This window comes from Salmo salar, chromosome 04, assembly GCF_965601325.2.
Source record: "Salmo salar chromosome 04, fSalSal1, whole genome shotgun sequence".
Taxonomy (NCBI): Eukaryota; Metazoa; Chordata; class Actinopteri; order Salmoniformes; family Salmonidae; genus Salmo; species Salmo salar.
In genome coordinates, this window is record NC_138294.1 from 86,372,234 (window position 1) to 86,391,112 (window position 18,879).

General features: G+C 45.0%; 1 protein-coding gene across 3 annotated transcripts in view; it reads right to left on the reverse strand.

Moving 5' to 3' along the window:
• The window catches only part of gria1b (glutamate receptor, ionotropic, AMPA 1b), a 101,805-nt gene that overhangs the window by 12,349 nt on the left and 70,577 nt on the right, over nt 1–18,879 (reverse strand). For all 3 annotated transcript variants that reach the window (XM_014198174.3, XM_014198173.3, XM_014198175.3), the window contains exons 9-13: nt 15,563–15,673; nt 13,524–13,730; nt 9,886–10,400; nt 1,044–1,242; nt 649–896 (exon numbers count right to left, since the gene is read on the reverse strand). In XM_014198174.3, coding sequence (XP_014053649.1) covers nt 649–896; nt 1,044–1,242; nt 9,886–10,400; nt 13,524–13,730; nt 15,563–15,673 — 1,280 coding nt within the window. The remainder of the gene's footprint in view (nt 1–648; nt 897–1,043; nt 1,243–9,885; nt 10,401–13,523; nt 13,731–15,562; nt 15,674–18,879) is intronic.

The window sequence follows — 18,879 nt, forward strand, 5'->3', positions numbered from 1 at the left end:
TTGATATTTATGACCAAAGTGCACATCTCTAGAAGTTCTGAGATAAAAAGATGCAGGTACTAACATCAGGGTTCAATTTAAAGTTAGTTTCATTAAATAGCTTTCATTTACTATCTATCAAGACTAAATTTACATTTTCGTAACAGTTATTATCCCCAGTGTTCTTAGTTATTCCAAGGAGAAAGACATTACAAAATGGGATTATAACCAGTGTCTGTCTGAAGAAAGTAAGGGCCTGAACAGTCATGCTTCCAATATGATGTTGATGATACTTTATGGACTGAGTTGAGACAGTGGGGGGGGGGGGGGGGGGCTGTTCTAGACGTCTGGTGAGAGTTGTTACAAAACAGGAAGTAGAGAATAGTTGAATGAGACTTTATCTCACTATATCATTACATTAACTAGCATTATCACTGAAACTGACTAAAATGTGCATCATTTGCCCAAAGATTGTGAATTGATATATAACATCATGCTACATTTATTAAAGAAATAGTCTCTTCACTAATTCTTATTTACTTTACATAAGTGGGATAATTTGCAAGTGTAACCTCACTCACCTCAAGGGTTCATTTGGCATTTACATGTAAAATATAACATGTGTGGTCGATCGTCATGGTGACGTGACCAGCCTACACACTGTAATACCTTAGTGCTGATCCCTTGGGCGTGGCCACTCCGTAACCCTTGGAGTCCAGGTTCCCCCCGACCTTCATGGTGTCACAGGGTTTCCTCTGCTCGATGTACTCGTTCATGGTGGACTCCAGCAGGTAGGCATACCTCCCTTTGGACTTCCTGACCCGCACCACGCCCTCGTCTGTGGTCTTCACGAACACTGACGGGTCAGCGGACTTCATGTAGGACCACATCTTCTCGAATACGGCGATTTTCGATCTCTAATGTGCAAAAAAAACAATAATTGGTAAAATACTGTATATAGATGCTCTATGAGAAATGTAACCGCCTCGTCAAAAACTACTTGGAGCCACTTCATGACAGTTGCTGCTTTTCCAGAGTGATGACATCTAGAGCTTCAGCTTTACCCTGAAGAACTCTTTGGTGGAGCCTCCGTCTAGAGTACCATAGGCGATCTCTGTCTGCTTGGCCAGGTCCTCAGCACTCTCTATGGGCGACACCATCCTCTCCACGGTGAGGAAGGCAGCCAGGTTGGCCGTGTAGGAGGAGATGATGATGAGGGTGAAGAACCACCACACTCCCCCTACAATGCGACCAGAGAGGGACCTAGAGAGAAGAGAGAGAGAGGAGTCTCTAACAATCCAAACATTGCCATCTCAGATAGAAGCAAAGGAAAGTGGACGTGTTGAGTGAGGGAAGTGATAAATCAATGCTTCAAGAGTAACACTAATCATTTCTTGGCACACAATGATATATTGATTTCTGTTGACACTATACAGATAATCACTCAATCACTTGGATAATCACTCAGTTTCTCACATTGCCACAGGTATAGAGACGTGTATTAATTGCTTTTCCTTGTTTGATTGATTGTGAGCGATTAGTAAATAAGCTCTAACTGTTCACACAAATATACACTATATGTGAAAAAATAAGCCCCAAAAAATATTTGCAATCAAATCATTGCGATAATTGTACCTTCAAAAGACCTGACTCCATTCCTGGCCTAAATCTATGCTACAAATGTATTCTGAACTACAGCAGAGACAGCTGCTCCAAAGATCACAGCAGCGCTACAAAACAGAGATCACATTTATGAAAACAGAAACACACATTGTTGGATTGTCCTTTGTAGGTTGCACCCACCCAATTAGTATGCATTGTATGAAACAATCCTCTCAATTTCAGTCAGAGCAGGCGTAAACAAACATGAAAGTTGTGTGGGCTGAAGGGGAAAGACAGATAGATCTGTAGAAAATGGCGTTCAGCGTTGTAGGATCTCTGAGTGCCAAATGCAGATTTCTCAAAGACGACACTCCTCTTTTGAAAGCAGCAAAGCACTAACTAAAGGACAGAAATTTTGTGAAAAAAAATTGCTGTAAAAATAGCAAATTGTTGTTCTGTGTTGTTTTATGCAAAACAGAGGATAAGCTGGCTCCAGTATTTGGATTTGCAAATTCAGGGAGAAGAACATCCTCACCCACAGACCTGTTTCCAAATTCAGAAACCGTTCCTCTTGGAAGATTCGCTGAACAAAACCTCCTTTTATTGCCCTGAATCCATTGTACACAATGCAGCTCACACACTAAAAGAGAATTTAAAAGCAGCGAGAACAGAGTGAGCCTAAGACTAGGGGTGGAGGGTAGCATGTGAGAATGCCACTGGAAACTCCAGCAAAAGGAAAGCAAAAACAATAAGCCCTTCAAACTTCAATTCATGACAGCTTGCAGGCACAGAGATCTTTTGAAGCCTCAGCACTAGCCAGCCAACAAGCTGATCTCCAGAGAAACAGCCTGCCAATAGTTTAAGCCACCAAGAACTGGACAGGGGATTCTCTAGATCCAGCCCACCACAATGAGATGGGATAAAAACTCCCGATGGTCGTACAGTTACACCTCCAGCATGTTAGCAGCAGGGAACGATTCTAAAATGGGCATTCATTTATTTCAATGCAAACTAACTGGTAAACAGGGTTGACATTAATGTGGATAGCTATAACACTACTTTTAATTACAAATAAGAGGTAATGAGGTAACCATGCACATCACCAATTGCATTAATACATTTTAAAATGACAAATCATTTCCCAAGTGTGTGCTAGAGCAAACACATAAAAACACACACACACACACACACACACACACACACACACACACACACACACACACACACACACACACACACACACACACACACACACACACACAGCACGCATGCAAACACACACACACAAACACAAACACACAAACACAAACACACAATACTCATGGTGGTGAATGGTCATGGTGAACTGTCCTCTCCAAATATTTGAGCTCATCAGAGGGAGGCAGTGTTATGTCCGTAGGTCTGTCAGCCAAGTCTGGGGCGGGTAACGAGTCTCCAGAGACGATGCTGAAGTCCAAAACGTGCATTCTGTCAGTCTGTATTGTTTGAACAGAATACTGCAACTGCAGCAACACAGTTCAGATGTGATCTCTATTTTTGACAGAAGCGTTGTTAAACACTGTTAAGCATGTCATAACACTGAGGGTTTCTGGGTCACCTCTGTACAGGGAAAGGGCTGTGAGGCCCGCAGAGTTGGGTTTGTGTGAGTGTCTGTTTGTGTCCGTGTGTGTGTGTACTGTATGTACTGTTAAAGGAGTAGAATGAGTGACGAGTGTGTAAATGTTTTAGCTATGGGATGGCTGGGCGTTGTGTTTGGGGTGTGTGTGTGTGTGTTTAACAATAGAATTGAAGTGACAGGCTGTGCCTGGGGCAGGAAGAGGAGCGTTCGGGGCGTCTGGTCACACTAAGAGAGAGCTCTGACCCGTACACCACCACGTCTCACTGCAGACACACAGGCAAAGGGGACTGGTCCGGGTTATACACTGACCCTTCCCCACTGTGTGCACACATACGTACTGTACATATGAACACACTTATACCTTTCTCTCCTTAAATTGATACAATATATAAGCAAAAGTATATGGACACTCCTTCAAATTAGTGGATTTGGCTATTTCAGCCCCATCCATTGCTGACAGGTGCATAAAATTGAGCACACAGCCATTCAACCTCCATAAACAAACATTGGCAGTAGAATTACTTTCAACGTGGCACTGTCATAGGATGCCACCTTTCCAACAAGTAATTTCATCAAATATCTGCCCTGCTAGAGGTGCCCCGGTCAACTGTAAGTGCTGTTATTGTGAAGACCAGGAGCAACAAAGGCTCAGCCCCGAAGTGGTAGGCCACACAAGATCACAGAACGGGATTGCCGAGCTTTAAATCGCGTAGCGCGTAAAAAAAAACCTGTCTGTCCTCAGTTGCAACACTCACTAACGAGTTCCAAACTGCCTCTGGAAGCAATTTCAGCACAATAACTATTCGTCGGGAGCTTTATGAAATGTATTTCCATGGCCCGAGCAGCCGCACACAAGCCCAAGATCACCATGTGCAATGCCAAGCGTCGGCTGGAGTGGTGTAAAGCTCGTTGCCATTGGACTCTGGAACAGTGGAAACGCATTCTCTGGAGCGATCAATCATGCTTCACCATCTGGCAGTCCGATGGATGAATCGGGGTTTGGGGGATTGCCAGGAGAACACTACCTTCCCCAATGCATAGTGCCAGCTGTAAAGTTTGGTGGAGGAGGAATAATTGTTTGGGGCTGTTTTTCATGGTTCGGGCTAAGCCCCTTAGTTCCAGTGAAATCTTAACGCTACAGCATACAATGACATTCTAGACGATTCTGTGCTTCCAACTTTGTGGCAACAGTTTGGGGAAGGCCCTTTTCTTTTTCTGCAGGACAATCCCCCCATGCACAAAGTGAGGTTCACACAGAAATGGTTTGTCAAGAACTTGACTGGCCTGCGCAGAGCCCTGACCTCAACCCAAAAAAAAACCTTGGGGATGAATTGGAATGCCGACGGAGAGCCAGGCCTAATCGCCCAACATCAGTGCACGACCTCACTAATGCTCTTGTGGCTGAATGGAAGCAAGTCTCCGCATCAATGTTCCAACATCTAGTGGAAAGCCTTTCCAGAGGAGTGGAGGCTGATATAGCAGAAAAGGGGGGACTAACTCCATATTAATGCCTATGATTTTGGAATGAGATGTTCGACAAGCAGGGGTCCACATTCCTATTGGTCGTGTAGTGTATCTCCCTGGCTAATTATTTCAAACTAATCTTAACCCTTTCATAACTCATCTATCTTCAGAAACCTCTGTATGACATACGTAAGTATGAGATATTGTGTCCAATAAATTACTTTAATGAGCTGTGAAAAGTTACAATAGCATTAGAAGTGCAGCATACATTCCTCCAGCGGTGAAAGTGGAGCGTATGAGGCTGAGAGTGAGATCCCCCTCAGGGCAAAAACACAGTAGCAAACACACATCCAAGCAGACAGGAGCGTCTATCTTCGCTGAGCAGAGTCTAGCAGTACCAGGGAGGCATCAGTCTGCTGTACAGCAGGAATTGTATGGAGGGAGGAATGGAGGGGTGGAGGGAGGGAGGTATGGTAGGAGGTATGGAGGGAGGGATGGAAGTATGGAGGAAGGTATGGAGGGAGGTATAGAGGGAGGTACGGAGGGATTGAGGGATGGATGGAGGGAGGGATGGAGGGAGGCGTGGAGGGAGGTATGGAGGGAGGGAGGGAGGGATGGAGGGAGGGAGGGATGGAGGGAGGCGTGGAGGTATGGAGGGAGGTATGGAGGGAGGCATGGAGGGAGGTATGGAGGGAGGGAGGGAGGGAGGGAGGGATGGATGGAGGGAGGGATGGAGGGAGGCATGGAGGGAGGGAGGGATGGAGAGAGGCATGGAGGGAGGGAGGCATGGAGGGAGGCGTGGAGGGATGGAGGGAGGGATGGAGGGAGGCATGGAGGGAGGGAGGGAGGGATGGATGGAGGGATGGAGGGAGGGAGGGATGGATGGCGTGATGGAGGGAGGCGTGGAGGGAGGGAGGCGGTATTGACACTTTCTCACTGCCTTGATCACGCCAGACGTTAGTGAAACATTATTTCATATTTGATTGTCCCTGTGAATGGGAGGGAATCCCATCGGCTTTGCAAAGTGGAGAACAAAAAGGTTAAAGAGATACTTTGGTATTTTGGCAACAAGTCTCTTTATCTACTTCCCCAGAGTTAGATGATCTCATGGACACCATTTTTATGTATCTGGGTGCAGTTTGAAGAACGTTGCTAACAGCTGCATGTCTGTGAGGCTAATCATATCTAATAACAATAAGATAATGACATATAATCTGTAATAAGTGTGCACTTAAGATGACACACACAGCCATTTACCTCAGAAGTTAAACTGGGCGTCTAGTGGCTTCTGTGAGTTGCTACATGACGACCCCTTCTCTGAGTGGCAGTGGTGACATTTACAGAGATCAGACACATGCTATCATTAATAAATAGCTGGGGTCTGCCCACAAAGCTGCTCCTTCCATCTCCCATTGCTCTTGTTCTTCAAAGTTCTGTTTCGATCTGGTTGTTTGGAGATTATCATCAACATGGCAGGCTTCCCAGTTACTGAATTCTCTGACAAATAGCATCCTGCCAAATGCAGCTGGCCGGCCAGTTCTTTAAACTGTTCTTTCCTCAGAGCTGCTATCAATATATGACATTTGAGCTGTTTTACTGCAGGTCAGCTCACTGAACACACCAGTGTGAGAAGCAAGTTGACCTTTCTATTCATATTGACCTTCAGGTGACCTTTCATAGTGCCACCTATCTGCTCCAAATTAGACTCCCTCAGAGATGCAGTACCCTCGCTGCACACGCTTTCGCAGTGCTGAAGAAGCTACCTGAATATATTGTAGATTTTCGCAATACTAAAGAAGGCACATGACTAAACACTCGGCGGACAGTTTATAGGTACACCAGGTAGACAGGCGTCGACGCATTCAGTTACTGTTCAATTGAATGTTAGAATGGGCAAAACGAGTAGCCTAATTGACTTTGAGGGTGGTATGATCGTCGGTGTCAGGCGCGCCGGTTCCAGTATCTCAGTGGTACAGATTGGTGGAGGTGGTGTAATGGTGTGGGGAATGTTTTCCTGGCACATGTTAGGTCCCTTGATGCCAATTGAGCAACGTTTCCGTGCCCTGAAGAATTCAGGCTGTTCTGGAGGCAAAGGGGAGGTCCGACCCAGTACTAGATGGGTATACTTAATAAAGTGAATGTAGATTCTCACAAGACTCTTCAAAATAGAGTGGAGAGGTGTTCTTATAAAAGCCATCCTGTGTAGGCTACAAGTATTACCTAGTGTGATGCATGACTGATTAAGAGAGTCACTATGTGTTTGAGACATGAATGTAACTCATCTGTGCTCTGGCCTCATGGGTAAAGAGGTCCTTATCCCACTGAGTTTCTCCATTACTGTATAACCCCATGAGGTAGCTGGGAGGTGAATCACCACTTTTTGTCAGGTCTCCCCTCCTCTATTTGTCAGGTCGCCCCTCCTCTGACAGCCTGAGAGACGAAGTCAAATCACCAGCCCGCCAAGAGGCTTAGACCATGAAACCCAAATGATTCACACAGGAGAGAGAGCGTGAAAGAGCGAGAGAGAGAGAGAGAGAGACCGAGAAAGAGAGAAAGAGAGAGAGAGAGAGAGAGAGAGAGAGAGAGAGAGAGAAAGAGCGAGCGAGAGAAAGAGAAAGAGAGAGAGAAAGAGAACGAGAGAGAGAGAGAGAGAGAGAGAGAGACCGAGAAAGAGAGAGAGAGAGAAAGAAAGAGCGAGCGAGCGAGAGAAAGAGAAAGAGAGAGAGAACAAGAGAGAGAGAGCAAGAGAGAGAGAGAGAGAGAGAGAGAGAGAGAGAGAGAGAGAGAGATTGCTCCCAAGTCAACTGAGGAGAGGGGAAACCGATGTGTTAAAACAGAAAACTGCAGAGAAGACAAGCGAAGAGAAGATACAAGATCAAAGTCTTTGTAATGATTTCATTTAGAGGAATCAACCATCTGCAGTTCACGACTGTGCCTCGTTGGTCAGTATAGGGGGACAGAGAAAATCTTTTACAGCACAAACTAAGACAAAGTAAGACTTGGATTGTCCTTGGAACAGCCAGCGCTAAAGAGTTCTTCTCCTGAAGCTTAAAAATTCTGGCTGGGTTAAATTGTGACCGAGAAAACAACATCTGTCACAGGCAGCTTTCTGCAAATGTAATCTAATTTGGGCCCATTAGGAAGCTTTCTGCAAATGTAATGTAATTTGAACTCATTAGTTCCCTCAAAGCAGAAGGATACACATGTCCACCTAAATGTCAGGCAGTGACTGAGGAGCCAGCAATTAGAGCAAGCCAAGCGCCCAGGGGCCTTACTTTATAATGAGGAGGAGGAGGCAGTGGGAATGGAGGAATGTCACCAGATTGACCTGAACTAAAGATCTGGTAATGAATCCCCACATGACTTTATGAAGGAATACATTGATAATATAATAATATACAATAATAATAATAATAATAATAATATACACTGTACAGTATGGTTAGATGGAAACAAAGAGCCAGGCGTGGGTCAGGCTAGGCAGGCAGGCAGGCAGGGAGGGGCGCAGGACACTGTACAGTATGGTTAGATGGAAACAAAGAGCCAGGCGCAGGTCAGGCTAGGCAGGCAGGCAGGCAGGGAGGGGCGCAGGACACAGTACAGTATGGTTAGATGGAAACAAAGAGCCAGGCGCAGGTCAGGCTAGGAAGGCAGGCAGGGAGGGGCACAGGACACAGTACAGTATGGTTAGATGGAAACAAAGAGCCAGGCGTGGGTCAGGCTAGGAAGGCAGGCAGGGAGGGGCGCAGGACACAGTACAGTATGGTTAGATGGAAACAAAGAGCCAGGCGCAGGTCAGGCTAGGAAGGCAGGCAGGGAGGGGCGCAGGACACAGTACAGTATGGTTAGATGGAAACAAAGAGCCAGGCGCAGGTCAGGCTAGGCAGGCAGGCAGGCAGGGAGGGGCGCAGGACACAGTACAGTATGGTTAGCTGGAAACAAAGAGCCAGGCGCAGGTCAGGCTAGGCAGGCAGGCAGGCAGGGAGGGGCACAGGACACAGTACAGTATGGTTAGCTGGAAACAAAGAGCCAGGCGCAGGTCAGGCTAGGCAGGCAGGCAGGCAGGGAGGGGCACAGGACACAGTACAGTATGGTTAGCTGGAAACAAAAGGGTTGTGATAATGATAATGGTACTCCTGCCATGTGGCAAGGGAGCAGTGAATAAGGCCACACATAGATCTGCAGTACATACGACCAAAGCAGCTGCAATCCAATATATGTGAAAATATATTTTCTTTCATCGAGATCCAGGAGGCACAATGTAAAGTTATCCATCCGAAAGGGTTCTTTTCACTTTAACTCACTGGAATCCTGTAAGAACCGTAACTGAATCTGAATCCATCTAATTTCTCCAATTCTTCTTTTGAATTTGACATGTCTATTCACCAAGAATCAACATGAAAAATACACCCTCTTTTGTGTGCCATAAATACCCCTATCTTAGGGAATACCTTTGTCTCTCCTCTCTGAGAAGCTTCTGCTGATGTCCACGTCTCCCCTGATAAGAGCACAACTACACGCACCTCCAACAGCAGCCTGGACTGGACCCTGGGGCTTGGGCCTAGGGAACCCCTGACCAGGGTCTCGCCTGGACCCCATGACTGCTGTCTTGGGTTGTAATAAGAAAACAGGCTCCTGAAGGCCAAGTCCAGTCAGTCTGTCACTCTGCTCTTGTTCTGTTCTGATCTGTTCTGATCTGTTCTAATCTGTTCTAATCTGTTCTGATCTGTTCTAATCTGTTCTAATCTGTTCTGATCTGTTCTGTTCTGATCTTTTTGCTGTTCTGTTCTGAATCTGTTCTGATCTGTTCTAATCTGTTCTAATCTGTTCTGATCTGTTCTAATCTGTTCTGATCTGTTCTGATCTGTTCTAATCTGATCTTTTTGCTGTTCTGTTCTGAATCTGTTCTGATCTGTTCTAATCTGTTCTGATCTGTTCTAATCTGTTCTGATCTGTTCTGATCTTTTCTGCTGTTCTGATCTTTTCTGCTGTTCTGATCTGTTCTGTGCTGTTCTGATCTGTTCTGTTCTTTTCTGATCTGTTATGATCTGTTCTGATGTCTTCTAATCTGATCTGTTCTGTTCTGCAGGATGCCTCTGTATCCTTTCTGCTGATGACTCATCTTCCATGTCTTCACTGTGGGGAGACTATTATAGTGTGAAAGGATATTGTTAGTTGAAACACTACACGTAACAGTGGGGGTCGAAAAAACGTTTGCCTACCTTGGCGAGATGTCACAGCCCTGCTGCATGAAGGCACCCAGCGAGAACCACAAGCTGTTGAATATCCCAAACTCATTGGTGTGCCCCTCATTCTGACTCTGGCCCTGTCCTTGGCCCTGGTTTTGGCCCGGTTGGGACTGGGACTGGCCCTGTCCTTGGCCCTGGTTTTGGCCCGGTTGGGACTGGGACTGTCCTGGCTCTCTCCTGGGACTGGACGACTGCTGTCTCTGCTGCTGCTCTTGGCCCTCCTCTCCCTCTGAGTCGTCCCCCTGCCACTCGTACGGGCTAAAGCGGCTGACCAGGAAGAGAACCACGCTCACACCGATGTAGGCAAACACGATGCACATCCAGATCTCGTAGGCCAGTGGGTCGAGGAAGGAGAAGACTCCAGGTTTTGACTTGGTGGGCTTCTTGATCATGATGGAGATGCCCAGGGACATGAAGGGCTTGGAGAAGTCGATCACCTCCTCTCTCACCAAGGTGATGGTCAACGGGGCTACTGCTACGTCTGCTTTCTAGGAGTCAAGGAGAGAATTACGTGTTCATCTATGTAGCTCTCCCTCAATGTATCATTCACCAACATTATCCCTACACTCAGAAATCCATCTCTGTATTTGTCCTTCAAACAGTATCCCTACACTCAGAAATCCATCTCTGTATTTGTCCTTCCAACAGTATCCCTACACTCAGAAATCCATCTCTGTATTCGTCCTTCCATCCATAAAGACTTCAAGTGGATATGACAAAAGCATTTCCTTAAAGGGGCAATCAGCAATTGCAACAATAACAAAGCATTTTCCCAGCCCCTGCTTTGGTAAAAAGCTGAGGGATGTGGCTAAAGAAACCAGGGCTCCTGAGTGGCGTAGCGGTCTAAGGCACTGCATCTCAGTGCTAGAGGTGTCACTACAGACACCCTGGTTCAGTGGTCCAAGGCACTGCATCTCAGTGCTAGAGGTGTCACTACAGACCCTGGTTCAGTGGTCTAAGGCACTGCATCTCAGTGCTAGAGGCGTCACTACAGACCCTGGTTCAGCGGTCTACGGCACTGCATCTCAGTGCTAGAGGCGTCACTACAGATACCCTGGTTCAGTGGTCTAAGGCACTGCATCTCAGTGCTAGAGGTGTCACTACAGAAACCCTGGTTCAGCGGTCTAAGGCACTGCATCTCAGTGCTAGAGGTGTCACTAGAGAAACCCTGGTTCAGTGGTCTAAGGCACTGCATCTCAGTGCTAGAGGTGTCACTACAGAAACCCTGGTTCAGTGGTCTAAGGCACTGCATCTCAGTGCTAGAGGTGTCACTAGAGAAACCCTGGTTCAGTGGTCTAAGGCACTGCATCTCAGTGCTAGAGGTGTCACTACAGAAACCCTGGTTCAGTGGTCTAAGGCACTGCATCTCAGTGCTAGAGGTGTCACTACAGACCCTGGTTCAGTGGTCTAAGGCACTGCATCTCAGTGCTAGAGGTGTCACTACAGACCCTGGTTCAGTGGTCTAAGGCACTGCATCTCAGTGCTAGAGGTGTCACTACAGAAACCCTGGTTCAGCGGTCTAAGGCACTGCATCTCAGTGCTAGAGGTGTCACTACAGACCCTGGTTCAGTGGTCTAAGGCACTGCATCTCAGTGCTAGAGGTGTCACTACAGACCCTGGTTCAGTGGTCTAAGGCACTGCATCTCAGTGCTAGAGGTGTCACTACAGGAACCCTGGTTTGAATTCAGGCTGTATCACAACCAGCTGTGATTGGGAGTCCCATAGGGAGGGGCACAATTGGCCCAGCGTCATCCAGGTTTGGCTGGTGAAGGCAGTCACTGTAAATAAGAATTTGTTCTTAACTGACTTGCCTAGTTAAATAAAGAGAAAATAAATGTAACCATTTTCAATTCATAGACAGAGCCGTCGATTCAAGGACTTACCATCGACGACATCAAAATGATAGTTTTAACCATATCTTGAGGCTATATAGTGTCTGTTTACATTTACTTTGTTTATAATAATGGTGTAAAACAAGCTTATATTTTGGGTTCTGATGGGGTAGAAAAGTTGAACTAAGCTCATGAGGCATCAATAAGCAATTTTATTCATGAATCAATGGGTCCATAAGTTTAAAAAAATGGATGTAACAACTGCAGATTGCCCCTTTAAGGTGATGTGAAGGAATGTAAATCACAAGGATTAGCATACGGCTCAGTAATAGTAAACTCTGTTCCCATAAGACAACTTTCTAAAATCACTCTCCAGCTTACATAAACACTGAGCCTTTTCAAGCTGAATAATAATGAATCGCTTTCAAGAAATATTAGGCTTACAACACTGAGAGAAAAAAAATAAAACCCTCCAAGCGAGACTTGATTTGGTTGAGTCCACCCAGCGCCTCTGTCATTGTAAGGACAGAACAAACATTCTACTGTACACTAGACCAAACTAGGAGCGTATCTTTCATCTCAACTTCCTGAGGGCAGAGAAATAGTGTTTTGACATGATTCACAGGAACAATGGAAGAAGATATGAGAAGTGACAGTTCTGTTAGGGACGTTTCAATAACAGCCTTCCTGGAATACAAATCCAGATACTGTTACTGTTCTCAATCTGTTGCCTGTTGCCCAATTCTTTGGTTACCAGACAACAGCTTTTTGACTATTTGTTACACTATCACTTCAACATTGGCAGCCTATCAAGGCCCATCTGAATTGTGTGGCTATGTGTTTTGACATTGAGGAAGCTGCTGGATATGTAAAGTGAGAGGTATAGACCTTTGTCCGAATATATTTTAGAACTTGTAGGGACACGCTGCGTCCTTTCTGAAGTAAAGCTGTGAAATACTTCTCCAACACAATGTTATTGTTATCGCAAAGAATGTGTGTCAAACCTACATAATATTGGAATGAAATAAACTGCGCTGCAGTATGTCCTTTGGCTACAGTTGCAAAGGAATGTACAATGTAGATCTGTATATGCTCCAGACTTATAAAATAACACAACGGAAACAGTATTTATACTAAAGGCCACATTGAATTTGTTTTTACGTATTTAGTATGTGACACACATCCACTAACGAAATCATTGCACACGTCTTTTTGCATACATTTGTTATGTTAGGATTAATGCTTAAAGTCATGTCTGTATGAATATTGAATCTTGAATATTGACTGGGGGAAAGGCTAGAGTGAAGGTTGAGATAAAAGATGGTGTGTACTTGGAAAACTACATGTTAGTCTAAAATAAATGTGAAATCATGTCAAGATGCTTTTTATAGTGAAGATTAAGTTTATAAATTGTCTGGCTGGGCTGATGAGACAGTGAATTGCACAGTCAGATGGAACAGAGTAAATAGGCATTTTACCGTCATAGATTTAGCCGGGAGTAACTTGTGGAATAGACACCGGCTGAAATGCGGTTTTAACCAATCAGCATTCAGGATTAGACCCACCCGTTGTATAAACGACAGATACTGTACCACATCTGCAACATTTTGGTTACTGCTACTACAGTATATAAACCGAAAGTGGTTGCATTAAAAATTTGTCCTTGCTATTGGACGAATTCCATGGACAGCTGTGTTGACTGAGACTGTACAATTAACACATTTCTCCTGTCTCAGAGCCTAGTGAGTTTCCCAGTGTGTTCATGAGATGGTTACTAACCCCATAAACGAGCTCGCCCACCATCCCATTCCACATCTTGGACTCAGCGTCTCTGGCTCCATACTTGCCATCCCCTACGATCTCCAGTTTATAAGTATAGCCCACATGCTTGGCGATCTCCGCGGCCAGCTCCACACAATAGCCCTCATACTTATCGTTCCCCACCAGCTGCTCATGATTCTTCTTCAGCATCACATATGGAGATTCCTAGAAAACATGAAGGACAACATGTGGAGATTCCTAGGAAACATGAAGGACAACATGTGGAGATTCCTAGAAAACATGAAGGACAACATTTGGAGATTCCTAGAAAACATGAAGGACAACATGTGGAGATTCCTAGAAAACATGAAGGACAACATGTGGAGATTCCTAGGAAACATGAAGGACAACATGTGGAGATTCCTAGGAAACATGAAGGACAACATGTGGAGATTCCTAGAAAACATGAAGGACAACATTGATGTTTGTTTTTCTTGGTTTTCTTCACTCTGCACACATTCACCATTCATTTTTCACACATTTTTAAAAGGGGCATATATATAAATCTTTCCTGTACAGCTTTCTCTGGGATAAAGCACAGGGACTTTCCTTGATTTTGAGGGGTAAAAAAAGTACATACCGTAGATTATAAAAAAAAAGAAATACAATTCGCAATTGTTTATACTAATCTGAAACGACGCATAAATCTGCGATGCATTGGGCTAGAAACAAGTGGTAAAATACCAGAGGAAGAAGTCCCTCGGATGCATATGGGAATAACTTTGGTTAGTCTTTATGACATTCGGAAGCTGAGCTACGCATTTCTAAATTTGAGGAGTCAAAGAAATCTATCTGACTTTGCTTGGAAAGTAATCTGATACTCTGTCGCTATCAATTGATCTAATCACTTTCTGTAAAAGAGAATAATGTAATTAAATTGAGGGTTCATATAAATTACCATAATAAAACATATTTGGTAGCTGAATAACATTTGGGGAAGGCATTTGTGACGTTTTTCAAATGTTAAAAAGGGGGCCCTGGATAAAAAAGTTGTACATGGTACGGTATAATATATGAACTTGTTTACAACCATGGGGCTTCACACCAATTTCTGTCAATTGCTTTGTGTATACAAAGGGGACTTCAAATTACATTATTCATAGCGAGGAAGTGGCCACCCCCGGGGGTCTGGACACAATCTCACACCTTCTCCTCAGTGTGGGGTGACTCAGATCTGATGGGCAAGCAGCACTCCTGCTATTTCTGGCTGGCCAGGCCAGGATGACTGTAAAGAGGCGCTCTGGGTCTGCCCTCCAGGTAAAGCAGAACAGAGCTGCTGTGAAAACAGCCCTCATGGCCAGGCCACAGGTGAACACAACATAGAGTACAATCTGGAAATCATGGGGCTGAGATAGTTTCACAAGGACAGTATTTCAGAGTTCAGATTTAGCCAGAAGCATTTTGAGACACGCAAGGACTCTCGCTCCCCATCCCTTACTCTCTCCCTTCCTCTCTCTCTCTCGCTCTCTCTCTCTCTCTCCCTCCCCATCCCTTACTCTCTCCCTCTCGCTCTCTCTCTCGCTCTCTACCTCTCTCTCTCTCTCTCTCTCTCTCTCTCTCTGTTTTTCGCTCTCTCCCCTTCCCTCCCTCATGTAGATGACTTGACCCACTGGTAATGATAGCCCATTTTAGGGATTGCTTAGATGGATGAATGTGCTGTACAAAATAGAAACCCTGCCATTTGGATATGAAAGTTAAAATAAATTCACTGTCCAATTTTTCTGGGATAGTTGCCACTAATTTCTATCCCTGTGTGAATCCAACCTAAAAATCCCTATTTTCCAGTATAGCCATATCAAACACAGCCTCAAACAATTGTCCTTTTTTCGTCAGTGAAACCCATTATCAGAATCGAAACATTGAGCCTATCAGTTAAGCTAGAAGAAGAAGTATTACTAAATTATCACAGTGAATTATTGTAATGTTTGTTTATGTATCAATTAATCCCGATTCGACACGAAAATAAAATGTCATTCATTCATTCTAGTGAGACTCACAAGGATACTGGTCACTATGTAGGTCCTGTTTTGCAGTCCGAAGAATTCTTCAACCACCGGTGTGTATACCGCTGTGTTCACATAGTTCTCATTCTCGTTCCAGTAGCCCACCTACAGTCAGAAAGGACACAGCGTATCAACACACACAGCGGAGGAGATCATACATCTCTATTTATAGCGTAAGAAATATTAATATCACTGACGTATGAAGCACAATTAGCCTATACACACATGTAGCGTGGGCATAAGAACACTGTCCATATCAGATTTAGCATATCGTTTATGAGGGTCCCAAATATTTATGAACGGCTTTGCCTGATGCCTTTTGTGGTGGGCTATCTCATCAATTGACGTGATGTATTTAGGCGAGCGGACACCTGGGGTGATTGATTTGTGAGTTGTACTTCGTGCCCTTCTCCCGTACCCTATAATTGTGTATCTTTTTGTGACTAGTTTGTATACAGGCAGACCAGAAAAGCCACATCCCTGATTGGCAGATGAGTGGCAACCCTGATTAGAACCACCTGCTACCCATCTGCTGTTCCCTACAAATGCTGTTTTGAATTAAAGAAAGTTGTACCTACACACTGAAGAAGGCTGTAAAGACGAAACGTCAGTGAAAAAAATGTTGGAATAATGAAGTAAGCTTTATGCAATATATTTATTGAGTGCAAACCCATTACACCTCTTTGTTTGGGCATAAGAACATCCATTAAGTCATATGGCTAATCCCCTAGCTAGTCCTTACGCTATACTCAGTGATAACCAACACCTCCTACTGTACATCAGGGCCAGATTATCTTACTCTCAGGTTGTAAGACTGTCGGTGATAACTTTAAAGAGAGTCATCTTTATGTACAAATATCTTGCATACCAAATGATACGAGGAATTTGCTCCAAATACAGTATGCAAGATCACTGAGTACTATAGCCAATGAGCTGCTGGTTCACTGAGTACTATAGCCAATGAGCTGCTGGTTCACTGAGTACTATAGCCAATGAGCTACTGGTTCACTGAGTATAGCCAATGAGACTCTGGTTCACTGAGTATAGCCAATGAGACTCTGGTTCACTGAGTACTATAGCCAATGAGACTCTGGTTCACTGAGTACTATAGCCAATGAGACTCTGGTTCACTGAGTACTATAGCCAATGAGACTCTGGTTCACTGAGTACTATAGCCAATGAGACTGGTTCACTGAGTACTATAGCCAATGAGACTCTGGTTCACTGAGTACTATAGCCAATGAGACTCTGGTTCACTGAGTACTATAGCCAATGAGACTCTGGTTCACTGAGTACTATAGCCAATGAGACTCTGGTTCACTGAGTACTATAGCCAATGAGACTCTGGTTCACTGAGTACTATAGCCAATGAGACTCTGGTTCACTGAGTACTATAGCCAATGAGCCGCTGGTTGCTTTCATGTAAACCCAGCAAAAAAAGAAACGTCCTCACTGTCAACTGCGTTTATTTTCAGCAAACTTAACATGTGTAAATATTTGTATGAACATAACAAAATTCAACAACTGAGACATAAACTGAACAAGTTCCATAGACATGTGACTAACAGAAATTGAATAATGTGTCCCTGAACAAAGGGGGGGGGGGGGTCAAAATCAAAAGTAACAGTCAGTATCTGGTGTGGCCACCAGCTGCATTAAGTACTGCAGTGCATCTCCTCCTCATGGACTGCACCAGATTTGCCAGTTCTTGCTGTGAGATGTTACCCCACTCTTCCACCAAGGCACCTGCAAGTTCCCGGATATTTCTGTGGGGGGGGGAATGGCCCTAGCCCTCACCCTCCGATCCAACAGGTCCCAGACGTGCTCAATGGGATTGAGATCCGAGATCTTCGCTGGCCATGGCAAAACACTGACATTCCTGTCTTGCAGAAAATCACGCACAGAACGAGCAATATGGCTGGTGGCATTGTCATGCTGGAGGGTCATGTCAGGATGAGCCTGCAGGAAGGGTACCACATGAGGGAGGAGGATGTCTTCCCTGAAAGGCACAGCATTGAGATTCCCTGCAATGACAGCAAGCTCAGTTCGATGAGGCTGTGACACACCGCCCCAGACCATGACGGACCCTCCACCTCCAAATCGATCCCGCTCCAGAGTACAGGCCTCGGTCTAACGCTCATTCCTTCGACGATAAACGCGAATCCGACCATCACCCCTGGTGAGACAAAACTGCGACTCGTCAGTGAAGAGCACTTTTTTCCGGTCCTGTCTGGTCCAGCGACGATGGGTTGGTGCCTATAGGCAACGTTGTTGCCGGTGATGTCTGGTGAGGACCTGCCTTACAACAGGCCTACAAGCTCTCAGTCCAGCCTCTCTCAGCCTATTGCAGACAGCCTGAGCACTGATGGAGTGATTATGCGTTCCTGGTGTAACTTGGGCAATTGTTGTTGTCATCCTGTACCTGTCCCGCAGGTGTGATGTTCGGATGTACCGATCCTGTGCAGGTGTTGTTACACGTGGTCTGCACTGCAAGGACAATCAGCTGTCCGTCCAGTCTACCTGTAGCACTATCTTAGGCATCTCACAGTACGGACATTGCAATTTATTGCCCTGGCCACATCTGCAGACCTCGTGCCTCCTTGCAGCATGCCTAAGGCCCGTTCACGCAGATGAGCAGGGACCATGGGCATCTTTCTTTTGGTGTTTTTCAGAGTCAGTAGAAAGGCCTCTTTAGTGACCTAAGTTTTCATAACTGTGACCTTAATTGTCTACCGTCTGTAAGCTGTTAGTGTCTTAACGAACGTTCCAACAGGTGCATGTTCATTAATTGTTCATGGTTCATTGAACAAGCATGGGAAACAGTGTTTAAACCCTTTACAATGAAGATTTGTGAAGTTATTTGGATTTTTACAATTATCACTTTTTCAGGACCCTGTCTTTCAAAGATAATCTTACAAATTATCTTTGAAAGACAGGGTCCTGAAAAAGTGACATTTCTTTTTTTTGCTGAGTTTATTTACTCTGATATGCTGTGCATTTTCTCATATGAAATATACATGGATATATTAGAAACTTGAAACTTGAAGAGCTAGGGTAATTCATTTTCTGATTGACAATTTGGCTCCAGCGGTTCAATTTGGCTCCAGTGGTTTAATTTTGCTCCAGCGGTTCAATTTGGCTCCAGTGGTTCAATTTGGCTCCAGCGGTTCAATTTGGCTCCAGCGGTTCAATTTGGCTCCAGCGGTTCAATTTGGCTCCAGCGGTTCAATTTGGCTCCAGCGGGTTCAATTTGGCTCCAGTGGTTCAATTTGGCTCCAGCGGGTTCAATTTGGCTCCAGTGGTTCAATTTG